This window comes from Chrysemys picta, chromosome 5, assembly GCF_011386835.1.
Source record: "Chrysemys picta bellii isolate R12L10 chromosome 5, ASM1138683v2, whole genome shotgun sequence".
In the NCBI taxonomy this organism is placed as follows: Eukaryota; Metazoa; Chordata; order Testudines; family Emydidae; genus Chrysemys; species Chrysemys picta.
This window is the reverse complement of record NC_088795.1, coordinates 114882312-114897399: the sequence shown is the minus strand read 5'-3', so window position 1 is coordinate 114897399 and position 15088 is coordinate 114882312. Positions and strand designations below refer to the sequence as shown.

At 39.0% G+C, this 15088-nt stretch overlaps 1 protein-coding gene across 7 annotated transcripts in view; it reads right to left on the bottom strand.

Moving 5' to 3' along the window:
* Nucleotides 1-832: 832 nt before the first annotated feature.
* BOD1L1 (biorientation of chromosomes in cell division 1 like 1) overlaps nucleotides 833-15088 on the bottom strand; it is a 58118-nt gene continuing 43862 nt past the window's right edge. For all 7 annotated transcript variants that reach the window (XM_065597070.1, XM_065597072.1, XM_065597068.1 and 4 more), the window contains 8 exons: nucleotides 14803-14875; nucleotides 14687-14721; nucleotides 11964-12012; nucleotides 8048-8082; nucleotides 7857-7941; nucleotides 7263-7422; nucleotides 3416-3559; nucleotides 833-2166 (listed from right to left, as the gene is read on the bottom strand). In XM_065597070.1, the coding sequence (XP_065453142.1) occupies nucleotides 2058-2166; nucleotides 3416-3559; nucleotides 7263-7422; nucleotides 7857-7941; nucleotides 8048-8082; nucleotides 11964-12012; nucleotides 14687-14721; nucleotides 14803-14875 (690 nt within the window). In that variant the 3' untranslated portion in view covers nucleotides 833-2057. The remainder of the gene's footprint in view (nucleotides 2167-3415; nucleotides 3560-7262; nucleotides 7423-7856; nucleotides 7942-8047; nucleotides 8083-11963; nucleotides 12013-14686; nucleotides 14722-14802; nucleotides 14876-15088) is intronic.

Genomic DNA, 15088 nt, shown 5'->3' with positions numbered 1-15088 from the left:
CAGCAACAAACTTCATTCTAGCTGCTTTGTGCATCACCTACGCTGCTTCCTCCTATGTGGGATCCTGCTCTGCAGAGACAGTAGGTTTCACCAATTGCTGCTCCACCAGCTCACATCGGCTTGTTGAAATGGCAGCTTCAAGTGATCTTTTATTGACAACCCTTTGGAACGTGGGGATTGTTAAAATTGCTAACCTAGAAAGGCCTGAATGTTATAAACTGAGGGCAATTAGGGAATCTAAGTATGAATTTAGAAGCTTTTTATTTGTATTACCATCTCCCCCAGCAAATTCCCTTCAGCCCCACTAGGAACTTGTCTTTCCAGAACTGGCAGAGGGCAAACTTGTCTTTGCAACTTGCTTCCTCTGTTCCTGTGCTAGAGCATCACTCCATCAGTCTTTAGGGCACTCTGGCCCTCATTCTGCAGACAGTCTCTAGTCAGCAAAGCACTTAAGCATGTGCTTAACTTTCAGCATGTGTTCAAGTCTCATTGGCTTTAGTAGGACTTAAGCATGTGCTTCGATGCTTTGCTGAACTGGGGCCTAAGACAGACCTTAAAAAGTTTAAGGCTATTCAGTAAGTCTGAATAACAATCAGTTCACTGGAGGAGTTCTTTAATTTCAGGACATGGATTCACTTAATGAGTTGTCCAAATTATTTTTGTAGTAAATATATGATACCTAGATGGCGTGATACAGAGACTTTATAAAGGAACTGATTATGCAAATCATTACTCATGTGAGTAAGTCCATCCAAGTTGATTGTAAATACAATACAAACAAATACAGTGACACAATTAAGAAATTTAAAGATAACAAATATTGCAACTCAGGTTTTGGGAAACATTTTATAATTTATATATAAAATCTCAGTAAGAAATCAAGTAGAATATCTGACAGAAATATGCGCCTTACAATAATGAGTAAAAAAAACAAAACAAAACAGAATGCTAATTTTAATTATAAAACAAGAATATGAACAAAACATTTTAAAATAATCTCGGATTATTTGGCAACTCATCATATCATTGCAAGAGACAAATTTGATCTTAAGAAAAGCTTAACTATGTAAAACTTAACTTGAACATTTGCTCTTACGGGAGTTAATATACATTAAAAAAAGATTCTGGCAATAATACCAAGTTCTACTTTTTTAATACCTGTGTATAAAACGTAACATAAAATGCTGAAGCTCCATAGTTATTTGAAGTTAAATATCACTTCTATGGGTCCCTCTTCATTGAAAGACAAACACTGAAAGAACAGTTAAGTTGTGAAATAAAATGTTGTACTTCAGAGTAGTTTTGGCTGAAATGGTCTGAGTAAAGCTAAACTACTACTAGCCTTTTACTACTTTGAGGTTGGTACAAAATTCAGAGATGACAAGTTAATCTGGAAAGAGGACACTGTCTATTTTATACATAGTTATGAATGTGAACAGAAAAGGAAGAGAGAGTCCCCTTTACTATGCTAATCTACTTTAATACATGCGAGAGAATACTTTACCAACTGTCTGAGCATATTTCAGAGAACTTCGGGGTTTAGACAGCCCTAAAAAGAAGATTTCTACTGATGGCTGCATAGAATTTAAAATATCATTAATAAAACCTAAGGTATATACTAAAGTTTACAGACCAGTCCTCTCCATACAATAAATAAAGTGTTCATCATTGATTAGATTCATACACAGTAAAATACAACCTATTTTTACAAGTTTATATACAAAGAATATTAGTAGGCCCTTAGTGCCTGGTGGAGTGGAAGCATCTGTATTAGCATGTCACATTGGGAAATCCCAACTTTCTGAGTCAGTGTTAAAATCTGTAATTATTTTGTTTTTCTTTCAGATACAAAGTAAACTTATTTTTTAATCTGTATAATATTCTGTATAAACAATAGTTTATAAAACTGTTTAAAATGTAACTTAAGTTCTGCATCTATTAACTTAGAGCTCAGAAACAAGCACATGCAAATCCCTTTGCTTTAACACAACAAAACAGAAGCAGAGACCACTCTCTTTTCTTTCAACTTTTCCATGAATATTATCAGATGGTAACAATTATCGCTTTGTTTTCTTTAATGGCGTTTCGTCCACTTTCAGCTGGCCTTTTCTGCGTACCGCTGGTGGGCTGGTTTCCCTTTTACGCTTGCTAGTCTGTATCTTTAACCTAGAAGTTATAACAATTATTAATAATGCTTAGAATTTTTATAATAGTTTATATTTTCAAAGGGGTTTTAGGCACACTTGCTTAGAGGCACACTTCTCCATTCCAGGGGGAGATGCCAGGAGATACTGTCTCAACTCCCCAGTGCCCAACACCTCCCTCAGTTGCACAGCATGTAGGGGGACTATACCCACTCCACCACGCCTTAGAAGGATGCTACATATACTCACCCTCAATAGCCAGCCAGTTCTATTGGCTGGTGCAGAGAAAATAGGTCGTGGGACCATGTCCCTTTCTCTTCCCCATTGTTTGGGGGGTGGCTTGTGACCCAGAAAGACACAAGCAGGGTTCAAGTTCCTTCACTCAAGACAGTAAAAGAACAGCAACTGACTCGTGTCTCTTGTGCAGGAAAGGGCATAATGGAAAGGCACCTTACACACTCCCCTTTGTGCATGCACATGTAGGCCAATCATGCCTTAGCCCTAACCACACATGACCACGACCCAAACTACTGGCCATCACAAAGTACTTAATGTAAACTGAAATGCAGCCTCTAACTGTCTGTATACAATATGTGCTTGTCACTATTGCTGCAGGTTATTTAAGCAGTGTGCGTGCTCCCAATGCCACACAGTGGATGGAGGAATATTGTAGAGGTAAACAGTACTGTTGAGGGTTTCTGTAGAGGTAAACAATTATTTGTGCCCTTTATTGCTCCCATATCATACACAGAGATAGCCTCAAACTTAAAAATGGAAAAAAATGCTTTCCTTCCCTCTCCTTCCAGTGCCATTTTTTAAAACTTGAAATATTAAGAATCTCAAAGGCTCCCTTCCCAAGTTCATCCGACAGAAAGAGGGAATCTTTTTGGAGAATCTGAGTATGTCACATGCTGCTGAAACCTGAATTGCAGTTCTCCTGGCCCCAGCATCTTCTCTAGTCCACAAAGAATTGCAGCTCAGATTAAAGTCTTGTGTGACATTATTAATCAGGCTCTCCCAAGTACTTTCCAAGATCCTCCAGCACAGAATGGGAAGAAAAGATCTGATATTTCAAATGTAAAAGAACACACAGAAAAAAAAAAATGGGGAAAAGTCCTTTGAAACAGTTTTGGGATATCAGAGAAAGGCAAACCCCACCTTTCTTTTTGCTTTGCAGTTCAGCGTTGTAGTAAATTATAGATACCAAAAAAAGGATCAATTTAATGACATCCAAAACAAACAGTAAAAGATGCTTCCATTTTCATACTTACTGTGCCAATGGAGGAGACTTGCTAACTTTTGCCTCACTAGGCGACCTCTTCTTTGCTGCTGAATTTTGCTGTTTTTTAGGAGAAACTGGACTTGGGCTGTTGCCTTTAGAAGCTGCACGGGTGGTTGGTTTGCTTGGCTGCTTTCTGAAACGTTAACAGAAAACTTTTTATAAAAATGATGAATGAATACAGCAAAATAATCCAATCATATTCAGCATGCATCTGTAATAAGTACAGGAAATTAAAAAACAATATGGCATTTGCCACAAGTGGATCAATACTGTCAATGCAAAATGACATCTGCAAATTTGGGAGTAAGGAAGAATACATTTTAAGAAATCCAGAATTGAGGTTTGTCCTTTATTCTTGTTGTGCTTATCTTTAATTTTAAATTATGCACAGGGTATAGGGGGGGTGACTCTTGTCTGACTCAGAAGGGGAACCCTACGTGCAGCCTAAGAGTCCTCCTTCGGTGACCACGGTGTGGGTCGCACCGTGCTGCCTTCCCCATGTTTGTCTTTTTTTGCACTGGTGAGCACCCACCATCAGTGCGCTGCTTTTTGTGTTTCTTCCTTTGCAGTGGGAGATGGTGAGCGGTGCGGGGAAGAGCGCTTTGCACCGACGCCGAAGTACTCTGTGCAGAATTGGAGCAGCTTTGCTCTGAGGTTGGTCTGAGAGTAGCTTCCATTAGGATAACCTTGAGTCTTATTTCTCTGTCCTTTTTAGTGAGGAGTCTAAAGTCCTGACAAATCTGGCACTTGTCCCTCATGTGAGTTTCTTGCAAGCACTTCAAAGAACTTGAGCGTGGGTCACTCATGGGCATAGGTTTGCTGCAGGAGGCACAAGGTTTGAAGCCCAGGGACTCCACATACCTGGTCCCTGGGACGAACAGAGACCCTCGATGATAACTAGTCCCTAGCGACACTATTTACACTACCTCTAAACTACAATCTCTATATGCACTAAAGCTATGTTTAAAACAAGAGCTAAGAATCAGAGTCCAAAATCCACTGGGAAGAAGCCTTGCTGAAGCAAGAGGGATCGTTCCAGCAACATCACGGGCGGGAAGAAGGAAAATTGAGAGGCTGAGTGGCCTGCGGCGCCCCTTATACCAGTGCATGAGCACACGGCTCCAGAGGGCACTAGAGCTGGCCCAACGGATACCACTGAGGGAAAATCTCTGGCAATGATGGACACAGTGTGCACACATCTAATGTGGAAGCACTTGAAGAAGAACCTTAGTTATGAGCAAGTATCTGGTCTTGGGTGTGTTGATGTTAGCAGTATAGATAACTCCTCTTGGGGGATTCACAGACAAACAACAACTGGATGACTGTTCTTCTGTTCTGCGTATAAGATCTTGAGGGCCAGAGAACATTGCTGTTAAAGGTGTGGTCTGAGCACCAGTTGAGTCCCATACAGGTAAAAATGAGGTCCTCAGAAATGAAGCCAAGATAGTGATTACTAGAATCCCAATGAAGATGGTGGTGTCAGAGTACGTTGCCACTGAAAATGGAACCAAGATAGGATCTTCTGAGTTAGTCAAACCTGAGACTGGATTCTGTGGTTCCATGGGAATCCTATGCTCAACATCAAGAAGACTAGAAATGAACTTTTGTTTGGCTGCACTGAGAATAGCCCTTAAAATGCACCAGATCATCCATCAGCAAAGACAGATATTGAGGTTAGTCTCTCGGGCAGTGCTCTTGGTACCATTTAACTTTTGGCATCAGGAAATAAGTTCTCTCTCTAATCTCAAGGGGTCACTAGAATGAAAACTTCTTGCTTTAGCACTGCAGATTGGTGCTGTGTCCTCATTTTTCCCTATAATTCTTAGAAGAGAAATGGCAGTTGACAATTGTGGTGCTGTCTCCTTTTCTTCTCATGGCCTCGAGGTACAAAAGAAAAACGGCATGGAACTGAGTCAGAGGCCTCTTGCTTGCCTACTAGATCACCCAGATTCTCTTGGCCTCAAACTCGGGAGAAACCCCTATCAGGAGGGCTATGAAGAAGGGCTGGGATTAGTTCTTTCATGCCTGATATAAATAAGTGTATTTTGGGAATCTTCAGGTCTTCTTGATTCTTGAGAAGAGAGACTGTCCATCCAAGTTTGCTGATGTAATAATAGACGGTAGCCTAATTGTCTGCTTGAATAAGAAATACACCTTTTGGAATAGTCCAAAATTGGACATGACCTCATCTGCAGGACTTTTATATAAAGTTGGACTTCTGGAGAGACCAAGTACCCTTCCCTTTATTTGGGCTCCTCATCCCAAGAACAGGGTTACTACAATTTGGATTGGAATAGTTTGGCAGGCCTTTCCATACTGAAAATTTTCTTTGCACTGCCACAACACAGAGTATCTTGGAAGCAGCTAGTTTCCTCAATGCAGCAAGAATACCAGTATCGCCTGTGGAACATTGGTGTGTGTGTGTGTGTGGTATTATGACCACTATAGTAGCCATCAAGTTCAACATCCAGAGCATGGGCCTTGCAGAAACTTGCTGACTCAGGTGAATTCTTCTTGTCACCTCCGTGATGTCCTGGACTTTTTTCAGGGTGAATTAAACACGGCTCATCTAAAAGCTTTATCAGTATTTCTATATACTACATTATTACACAAGGATAAAAGGGGATTTTAGATCTATGAACTTATTAACTGCAGCGCCCTAATGTTGGAAAGAACATATTCTTCTATGACCACTAAACATCTTAGGGACACATACTGCATGGGTGCCAGTCCAAAAGGCAACAACTCACTCGTTACTAGAATCAATTCCTTATCAGGAATCCAAGATGTAACAAGCAGATGGGATGCAGTCATTATGCATGTGAAACGTTTGTCAGCACATATCTAGCTGCCCTCCTCTAGAAGGGGTAGGGCTTTACATCTTATGGTGGTTGAACATGTAATTTCTAGATAGTTTCTATTCTCTCCCCTATTGCATTTTCTTAACTTGACTACCATTGAGTAATATGACAGCATATGATAGAAAAAAGCCTGGCACTGTGATTCAGAGTCTCCAACTTAATTAAGCAAAAAGTCACTAGATACCATGACAATCTGAGAGAGGACTAAACTAATGACAACTTCAGTACATCTACAACTGCTATAGATGATACCAGAGCTCACTTTATGATGACATGAGGTACAATATTTATAAGGGATAAGTCCCCACACCACACACACAACTAAGTGTTGTAGCTAAAAAGAAACTTTAAAGTATTAAAATCTCAGCTCTTTATACATGTAACTCAACAACATATTTGTTCCAGTTACTGGTAAACATGCTTTACCATTCCCACCATTCTCCCTGCTGGTTTCATTCCTGTGAGAACTGAAAAGCATGTCAGTTTCCAGGATGAATGGAGGATGGCACAAAATATTAGCGTTCAATTGCAAAGACATTGCTTTGTGCTTGGTCTACACGTAAAAGTTGTATTTGCATAGTTACATTGGTCAGGGTGTGCATTGCCAGTGTAAATGCAACTATGCAGATGGAAGAGTGCTTCTGTTAACATAACTAATCGTGTTCGGGGAGGTGAAGTTACTACACCAACAGAAAAAACTCTGTCAGTGTAGGCTGTCTCTATACTGGGGGCGATGCTGGCATAGCAATGGTGACATAGGTTGTGTAGAATAGAGAAAACCTTAGAGTTGCAATTTGTAGGTCAACCTGTTGAGGAGCTGGGATTTTTAACACTAGTGTTACTGTCCTGTTTTGTAGGGCTGACAGATTTTTCAATATCAGACTATTTTTTTTTAAAAAAAAGAGGTTAGTTAACTGTGTGTGTCAGAAAATTGGTGGCAATGTCTTCTAAAAATACCAGCTAGCTGAATATTACTTTTGAGCCTCTAATCTCGTGGCTGATCTAGTTGTGGCTCCAGAATGTGTTTCATCATCTTCATCATCATCATCTTCATCATCTTCCTCCTCCTGTTCTTTCGTTTCCTCTTCAGCAGCAGATGCCAACTTCCGACGTTTTCTTTCCGGCTCCAGTATTTCTGTTCATGACAAATTTTAAATGTGTTATAATTTCATGAAAGGCCCTTCAAAAGGATATAGACACTTAGTTTAGAAAAGGCATTTAAAATGGGACTTGTAGTAAAATAAGTAATTTTCCGTTTCCTTCATCCTTCAACACTTTTAATTCACACTTGTTTGACTTAATCTCTCAAACACATTCTCAATAGTTTACTTTTGCAGTTCACAGCCAGAATTCATACAAAATTCATGGGGGTTTATAGAAACATCTGGGATGTAACAATTCTGACATGAGATTACAGCAATTTACATAATATTTACACTAGCTGTAACCCAATGATTTTTTCCCTAATGAAAGGAAAACATAATAAAGCTGATCTTGTTACAATTTAATGTATACCTAGGCACAGTAAACTCTTCAGTCTGTTAAGAGCAGCACAATTTCATGTCTTACCAGTTTCCTCTGATGGAATCACAGAGCATCTGGGCTTTCTTCCTCTTCGACGCACTATCATCTCGGCTTTTCCCGCCTCACCCTCCTGAGATAATGAAATGAAAGCAAACAGGACTAATGAAATGTGAGAAAGTGGGCCATTTTTCAGTATACGGCTTTTAGAGGCTTTCTGTAAAAATGCTTGCACTTACATTTGCTGTTTCTTTCTTATTAGACGTGTCTTTAGCTAAAAAGGAGAAACACTGTAAGAACTCTACCCAAATGTAAAACTGAACTTCGAATCCCTTTACTAATCAATCTTTTTAAAAAAGAAGTTTCCAAACTCAGTTTGTTGGCTTTTTATAAACATCACCAAAGTAGTCGGAAACGCATTTAAAGGCTCTCTTTCCAGCAGGGATGCCAACCAACTGCAAACAAAAGACAGGCTTTTTTTGTCTTTTGAAAAGAGAAATGGTCTATTCATTAAAAATATTCAGTTCTTTAACATTAAGATTTTTAGGTCACATGACACTGTATTTACTGCATTTATTGATTTAAAATCAGTAGTAAATGCCATTCCACTTTAATGAAAAAGCAAAGTTATTTAAATATTTCAATTGCTATCTAATGGATGAGGATGGCAGCAACAGAAAAGGACAGAGTTTTAGGGTCTGACTGCAACTCATGCATTAATCAAAAGGGACTATTCATGTAAAGGTAGACTGGATCCTTCATTTAATATTCCTGAAGGACTGTAGTGCATGTTTTAAAAATGCATATACAATCTCCAACATGCAAACTATCCTAAGGAGCAACTCCCAGGCCTGAAAGGGAAACTATATATGTGCTAAGCAACAGAGAGTCCTGTGGCACCTTTAAGACTAACAGATGTATTGGAGCATAAGCTTTCGTGGGTGAATGCCCATTTCGTCGGATGCATGTAATGGAAATTTCCAGGGGCAGGTATAAATATGCTGGCAAGAATCAGTCTGGAGATAACGAGGTTAGTTCAATCAGGGAGGGTGAGGTCCTCTGCTAGCAGCTGAAGTGTGAACACCAAGGGAGGAGAAACTGTTTCTGTAGTTGGCTAGCCATTCACAGTCTTTGTTTAATCCTGATCTGATGGTGTCAAATTTGCAAATGAACTGAAGCTCAGCAGTTTCTCTTTGGAGTCTGGTCCTGAAGTTTTTTTGCTGTAAGATGGCTACCTTTACATCTGCTATTGTGTGGCCAGGGAGGTTGAAGTGTTCTCCTACAGGTTTTTGTATATTGCCATTCCTGATATCTGACTTGTGTCCATTTATCCTTTAAATGTGCTGTCACTGTAGTGGGTGCTTACAACCTCTAACTTTGGCCTGCCCAACTCTGTGTTGGAACAAAGTCTACTCCATCCCTGGCAGAGAATTTTGCCAGTTGGCACCATCTGCATAATGGTGCAGGTAGAAATCCCTCTTAACAGAAAGGAGGCGGCTCATGACAAAAGCAAATTATTGTCTTTTTTTCCCCCTCTACAGAACTACTAGCTCTCTTTGCTGTCTGCCAGGCATGAGAAAATCCCACTCCTCGACTTTGCCAATTTGGTTTGACAAAGTTTGATCATCCTATTAGTCCATCTGCTTATCTGTCATAGCATATATAGAAAGGACATCTAGCTATCCAAATTATTAGATTGTATGAGCAGAAACATATTCTAAAACTATAAACACATATTTAAGTGTGTTGAAGTTAAGTCAATAGATTTAATGAAAAAGCTCGAATTGTGAATGAAATTTATTATTAACATTCAAAGACCTGCATAATTATATTTAATATAGATATGTAACAAACGTATGAGATTAGTCCTTAAGAACGGCCATACTGGGTCAGACCAAAGGTCCATCCAGCCCAGTATCCTGTCTACCGACAGTGACCAATGCCAGGTGTCCCAGAGGGAGTGATCCTAACAGGTAATGATCAAGTGATCTCTCTCTGGCCATCCATCTCCACCCTCTGACAAACAGAGGCTAGGGACACCATTCCTTACGCATCCTGGCTAATAGCCATTAATGGACTTAACCTCCATGAATTCATCTAGTTCTCTTTTAAACCCTGTTATAGTCCTAGCCTTCACAACCTCCTCCGACAAGGAGTTCCACAGGTTGACTGTGCGCAGTGTGAAGAAGAACTTCCTTTTATTTTAAATCTGCTGCCAATTAATTTCATTTGGTGGCCCCTAGTTCTTATATTATGGGAACAAGTAAATAACTTTTCCTTATTCACTGTCTCCACACCATTCATGATTTTATATACCTCTATCATATCCCCCCTTAGTCTCCTCTCTAGCCTCTTTAATCTCGCCTCATATAGGACCCATTCCAAACCCCTACTCATTTTAGTTGGCCTTCTCTGAAACTTTTCAAATGCCAGTATAACTTTTTTGAGATGAGGAGACCACATCTGTACGCAGTATTCAAGATGTGGGCATACCATGGATTTATATAAGGGCAATAAGATATTCTCTGTCTTATTCTCGATCCCTTTTTTAATGATTCCTAACATCCTGTTTGCTTTTTTGACTACCATTGCACACTGCGTGGACGTCTTCAGAAAATGATCTACGATGACTCCAAGATCTCTTTCCTGATTAGTTGTAGCTAAATTAGCCCCCATCATATTGTATGTATACAATATACCTTGCAAAATAAACCTTCTAATGAACAAATAAATAATAAAATGTGAACGGAGTTCATTCATTTTGCTGTGTTAAACTATGAATACATTAACATTTCAGTACAGTTTTGTAAGAGATTTAACAAAACACAGATTTGTGTTAAAGTACCCCCCAAGATGGTACTTTTTCTTTAAAATATAGAATGGTAGAATCATAGGATTGGAAGGGACCTCGAGGGGTCATCTAGTCCATATAGTATGGATACTCCAGCTTTGCTATAAAGCTTCAATAAAAGTATATAAACAAATTCTGCTCTGAACCTGTATAATAAGCCAAAAAAAAATCTTGATCCAGTAACAACCACTATAGTAATTGGTGCAAAACAGTTTCAGTTATAAATCCAGCATCACATGCTCATAACGGTCTGAAAAATTCTTGTGACATTTTCCACACTTAAAGTTTTGCCCAAAGAAGATTATTTTTTTTGTGGGGGGGGGAGGGTTGTGGGAAATTTGAATCAACTGTGTTTCTCTCTCTTTTGTTATACAGAAAAGCCTCCAAACCCTATTTCCTATTCTGAACACTAAGTCTCTCCCCACAATGAACCCCCATGCAGATAGCCATTTTTAAGCCAGACTTTGAAGTTTCAAACATAGCATGGAACTAGCCTCACTGAAGTGTAATGCCTTGATTAGGTTTGAAAAAAACACTGTTTTTATTTAATAGTTATATACATTTGAAAATACTACTTGGGCCATGGGAAGTAATAAAACAAAAATCACTTCATAAAAACTCTCCTTGGCTGTGAAGCCTACAAAAAACTAGATAGTCGTCAGGCTTGCTGAGACAACAGCCTATCATGCTAACCAATACTGTCCCCCTGTTGCTTTGTATACCTCCCTTGGTCTATCTGTACCCACCTTTTGATCCCATTTCCATAGAAAGTGAAGTTAGTTGAGAAAAGATGTGGTAAGGACTTATTTTTCTATTTGTATTTTAACCTCCTTACCTTAATATTTGCAATTTTGGTATCTGATTCTTGGAAAGAGATAGAAGCAAAAATGGAAACTGATCACTAGCAGTTGGGAGTCAGTTTTACTGTAGCAGCCACTACTTCTGTGAAGTTCTGCCCTGTGCTCCCCAACACAGTGTATGTGCATATAGCATAACAACATTTTCTGTCGTGTATTATTTCTTACTTAACGCCAGGAGAAGCGCTGTTGAAATAAGTCCTACCAGGATAAAAAGAGAATAACCTAGTTGCTATCTTTCTATTCTATATAAAACTCATATTAGGGATGGACATCATGTTTCTACCAATTCATTTACTTAGTTTCTACATAGAGGAGAGACTCTTGAATGCAGAGGCAAAGCTCAGGAAGGACACTTTAGAACTTTTTGGAAGGTAAGCTTTTATAGGTGTCCCCCTTCTCTTTCCTGTTGATCTGTTAAAGTAGATAGAGAATTTACTTGCTTACCTGTTTGAGAAAACTTTCCTCTAGGAGCAAGAGTTGGAGACTGTTGAACCTAAAATTAAAAAAGCCCCAAACATTTCTTAAAATAGAACTGGATATACTTAGCAATGGATTAGCAAGCACTAAGATTTACTTCTATCGATATAAAAACATGTTTCTAAAACCGGAAACAGAAAAGTTTGATTGACATGCAGAACATTTTATATCTAATTTCTTGTAGTGACACTGGTCTGCATTTATTCTATGCATGACTGGACAACAGAGTTTAGAACAATTTATTTGTCAGGTTAGTCCAGGGGTCAGGCAACCTTTCAGAAGTGGTGTGCCGAGTCTTCATTTATTCACTCTAATTTAAGGTTTCGCGTGCCAGTAATACATTTTAATGTTTTAGAAGGCCTCTTTCTACAAGTCTATAATATATAACTAAACTATTGTTGTATATAAAGTAAATAAGGTTTTTTAAATGTTTAAGAAGCTTCATTTAAAATTAAATTAAAATGCAGAGCCCCCCGGACCGGTGGCCAGGACCCGGGCAGTGTGAGTGCCACTGAAAATCAGCTTGCGTGCCACCTTCGGCACAAGTGCCATAGGTTGCCTACCCCGGCAAATCAAATTACATCAAGTATTGAAATATACATTTTACACCTTGGAATGCTACTGCTTACTGAACGCTTACTGAAAACAACCGAGATCACATAAGTTTCTGAAAACTAACTTTGCACAGTCACAGCAATTTAACAATATGTAGGAAAGGAAGGTGTAGTACAGCAATTTTATGTAAATCTACACTACTAAAGAAACTCATAAAATCACTACAGACACAAGTTAGTGTTCACTCTGGATAGAGGAAAAACTGCATAACTACAATCTGCTAGGATAAGAATACAAAAACAGTTGCTTTCACCACTGGAGTTAAGAGTCTGCAATAAGGAGTCTAACGTTCCCTTTGAAGTGTGCATTTATCCCCAGTAGCATTAATGGATCAGAAGCAATCTCCCCTTTATCTCCAACCACTAAGGCTTCACATTATAGAGACACTATTTCTGGTGGAGGGTAGATCCAGCTCCTTCTGGACCCAATCTATGTTGATTGATAAATCTGCCAATGTGAGTCACCACACAAAGACACAGGACATTCCCTTATACGGGGCTGTTAGAAACTGTCAGCTAACAACAAAAATTGAGTGGGATTAGGATTAGAGCTAGATGAAGAACAGTAATTCTGTTTCATGGAAGATTTCCAAATTTGTTTTCATTCTGATTCAGAACGAACACAAAACGATGAAAGATGCTCAGCAAAAGAAATCCAAAAAGGGCTTTATTGAAAAATTGCTTCGAAACAATTCCGCCAGGCAGGTTGAAGGGGATTTGGGAGCCTAGAAACCTTGGCTGAACAGGGAGCCTCAAAGCTCAGGAGCTGGGGTTCTCAGGTTCTTCAGCAGCCTGCTTGTCGGACTGCTAAGAAGCCAGGAAGATTGGGATTTTGGTTTCACATGGATCCTGGCCCAAGTGGCTCCTCAGGCTGCCTGACTCCTGTGAACCATTTCAAATTTCATGACTTGGCATTTACCTTTGGAAAAATGCTGAGCCAGAAAATTTCCAAATCAGCTACACTTGGGGTAAAAGTTCTGATTCAACATTGCACCACACTATAATTTGATTGGACTGTACTGAGCAAAAATGCTTTCAACAGAACAGGTATCTTCGTTAGCAGCTGTTACATGTGTTAGAATATTAATAAAATAGACAGCAAAGACTCTTAGAAGTTAGAGGGTTACCTAGGGAGCTCTTAATTTACTATTCACATATATCTGTCTTCTGACTAGGCCTATTAGCTTAAATACAAACTGAAATCCCCCATATTGAAACTCCCGACAAAATATAGGGATCACACAACCAGCTTTTCTACTAGATCATCTCTTCTATATATTAGGTGTGTAATACTTAGATGCATTGAGCTCACTGCTGGAACTAATAGTGTGGGAAAGGAGGCAAAACTGTCTAAGTCTTTTCCTCCTTTCCCGATACTTAGGCCAAAGCGACCTCACCATAGGTTACAACAGCATACAAATGTCTTCCATCAGTATCTGAGTTGGTGTGTAAAATTATCTGTAAAAGGTTTGATATTTTCATTGCTGCTACAATTTTTGAAAGAGCATTTACATTGAATCATAGAATATCAGGGTTGGAAGGGACCTCAGGAGGTCAGCTAGTCCAATCCCCTATTCAAAGCAGAACCAATCCCCAACTAAATCATCCCATCAACATCTACATTGCTGGATTAAAAAAAGTACTTCTAGTTTGCTGGACACTACTACTGAGTTCCAATTGGTTAGAATATCTTTTTGCTCACAGAAATCATTGTTTATATTGGATTATATTTTCACAACCATACACTCAACCTTTAATTTCTAGTTTATATATTGATTGATTTGTTTTTTACATGGTAAGTTACATAAAAAATAGCTTTAAATGACCAAAATGTGTGTACAGTGGAGTCGCATCATAGGCGCATTTAACTTACGTGATTTTAACTATACGCACTCAGCAAAAAGGAGAAAAATAACAATTTAAATACTGTACCTGTAGTGCGGGCGATTCCTCCCGCCATTCCACTCAATGAGCGTTTGACTACATGCAATTTTCGCCTTACACGCTGACTTCAGAACCCAACCCCCGTGTAAGATGCAACTCCACTGTATCCAAATGAAATATTCAGACACTTACATTTCCAGTGTTTATGTCAGCTTCTGAATCCATCCCTGAAGAAAAAGAAAAGTAGATTCAGAAAAATCATTGTTAACATTTTCATATTTTCCCTGAAGAGATCACATGGTACTTACTACTCTGTACTGCTTCAAGAGGGTATTTACGAGGCCTCCCTCTTTTCCGCTTAACTATTACAGGTTGATTTTCCTAAAAAAAGGGGAGAAACAGGCTATAGTTACTGTAAGATCAGGTTTTCAATTAGTGCAGGTATTCATTCAAATAGTGGGGATAATAAGAATGACCATACTATCCTGGCTTTAAGGGAAATCTGAGACATTTTCTAGTACAAAGTATCTTTCCAAGGACATACAGAACAGCCTTCAAATCATACTAGCCAAAACAGTCTGCAGTCAAACAGCT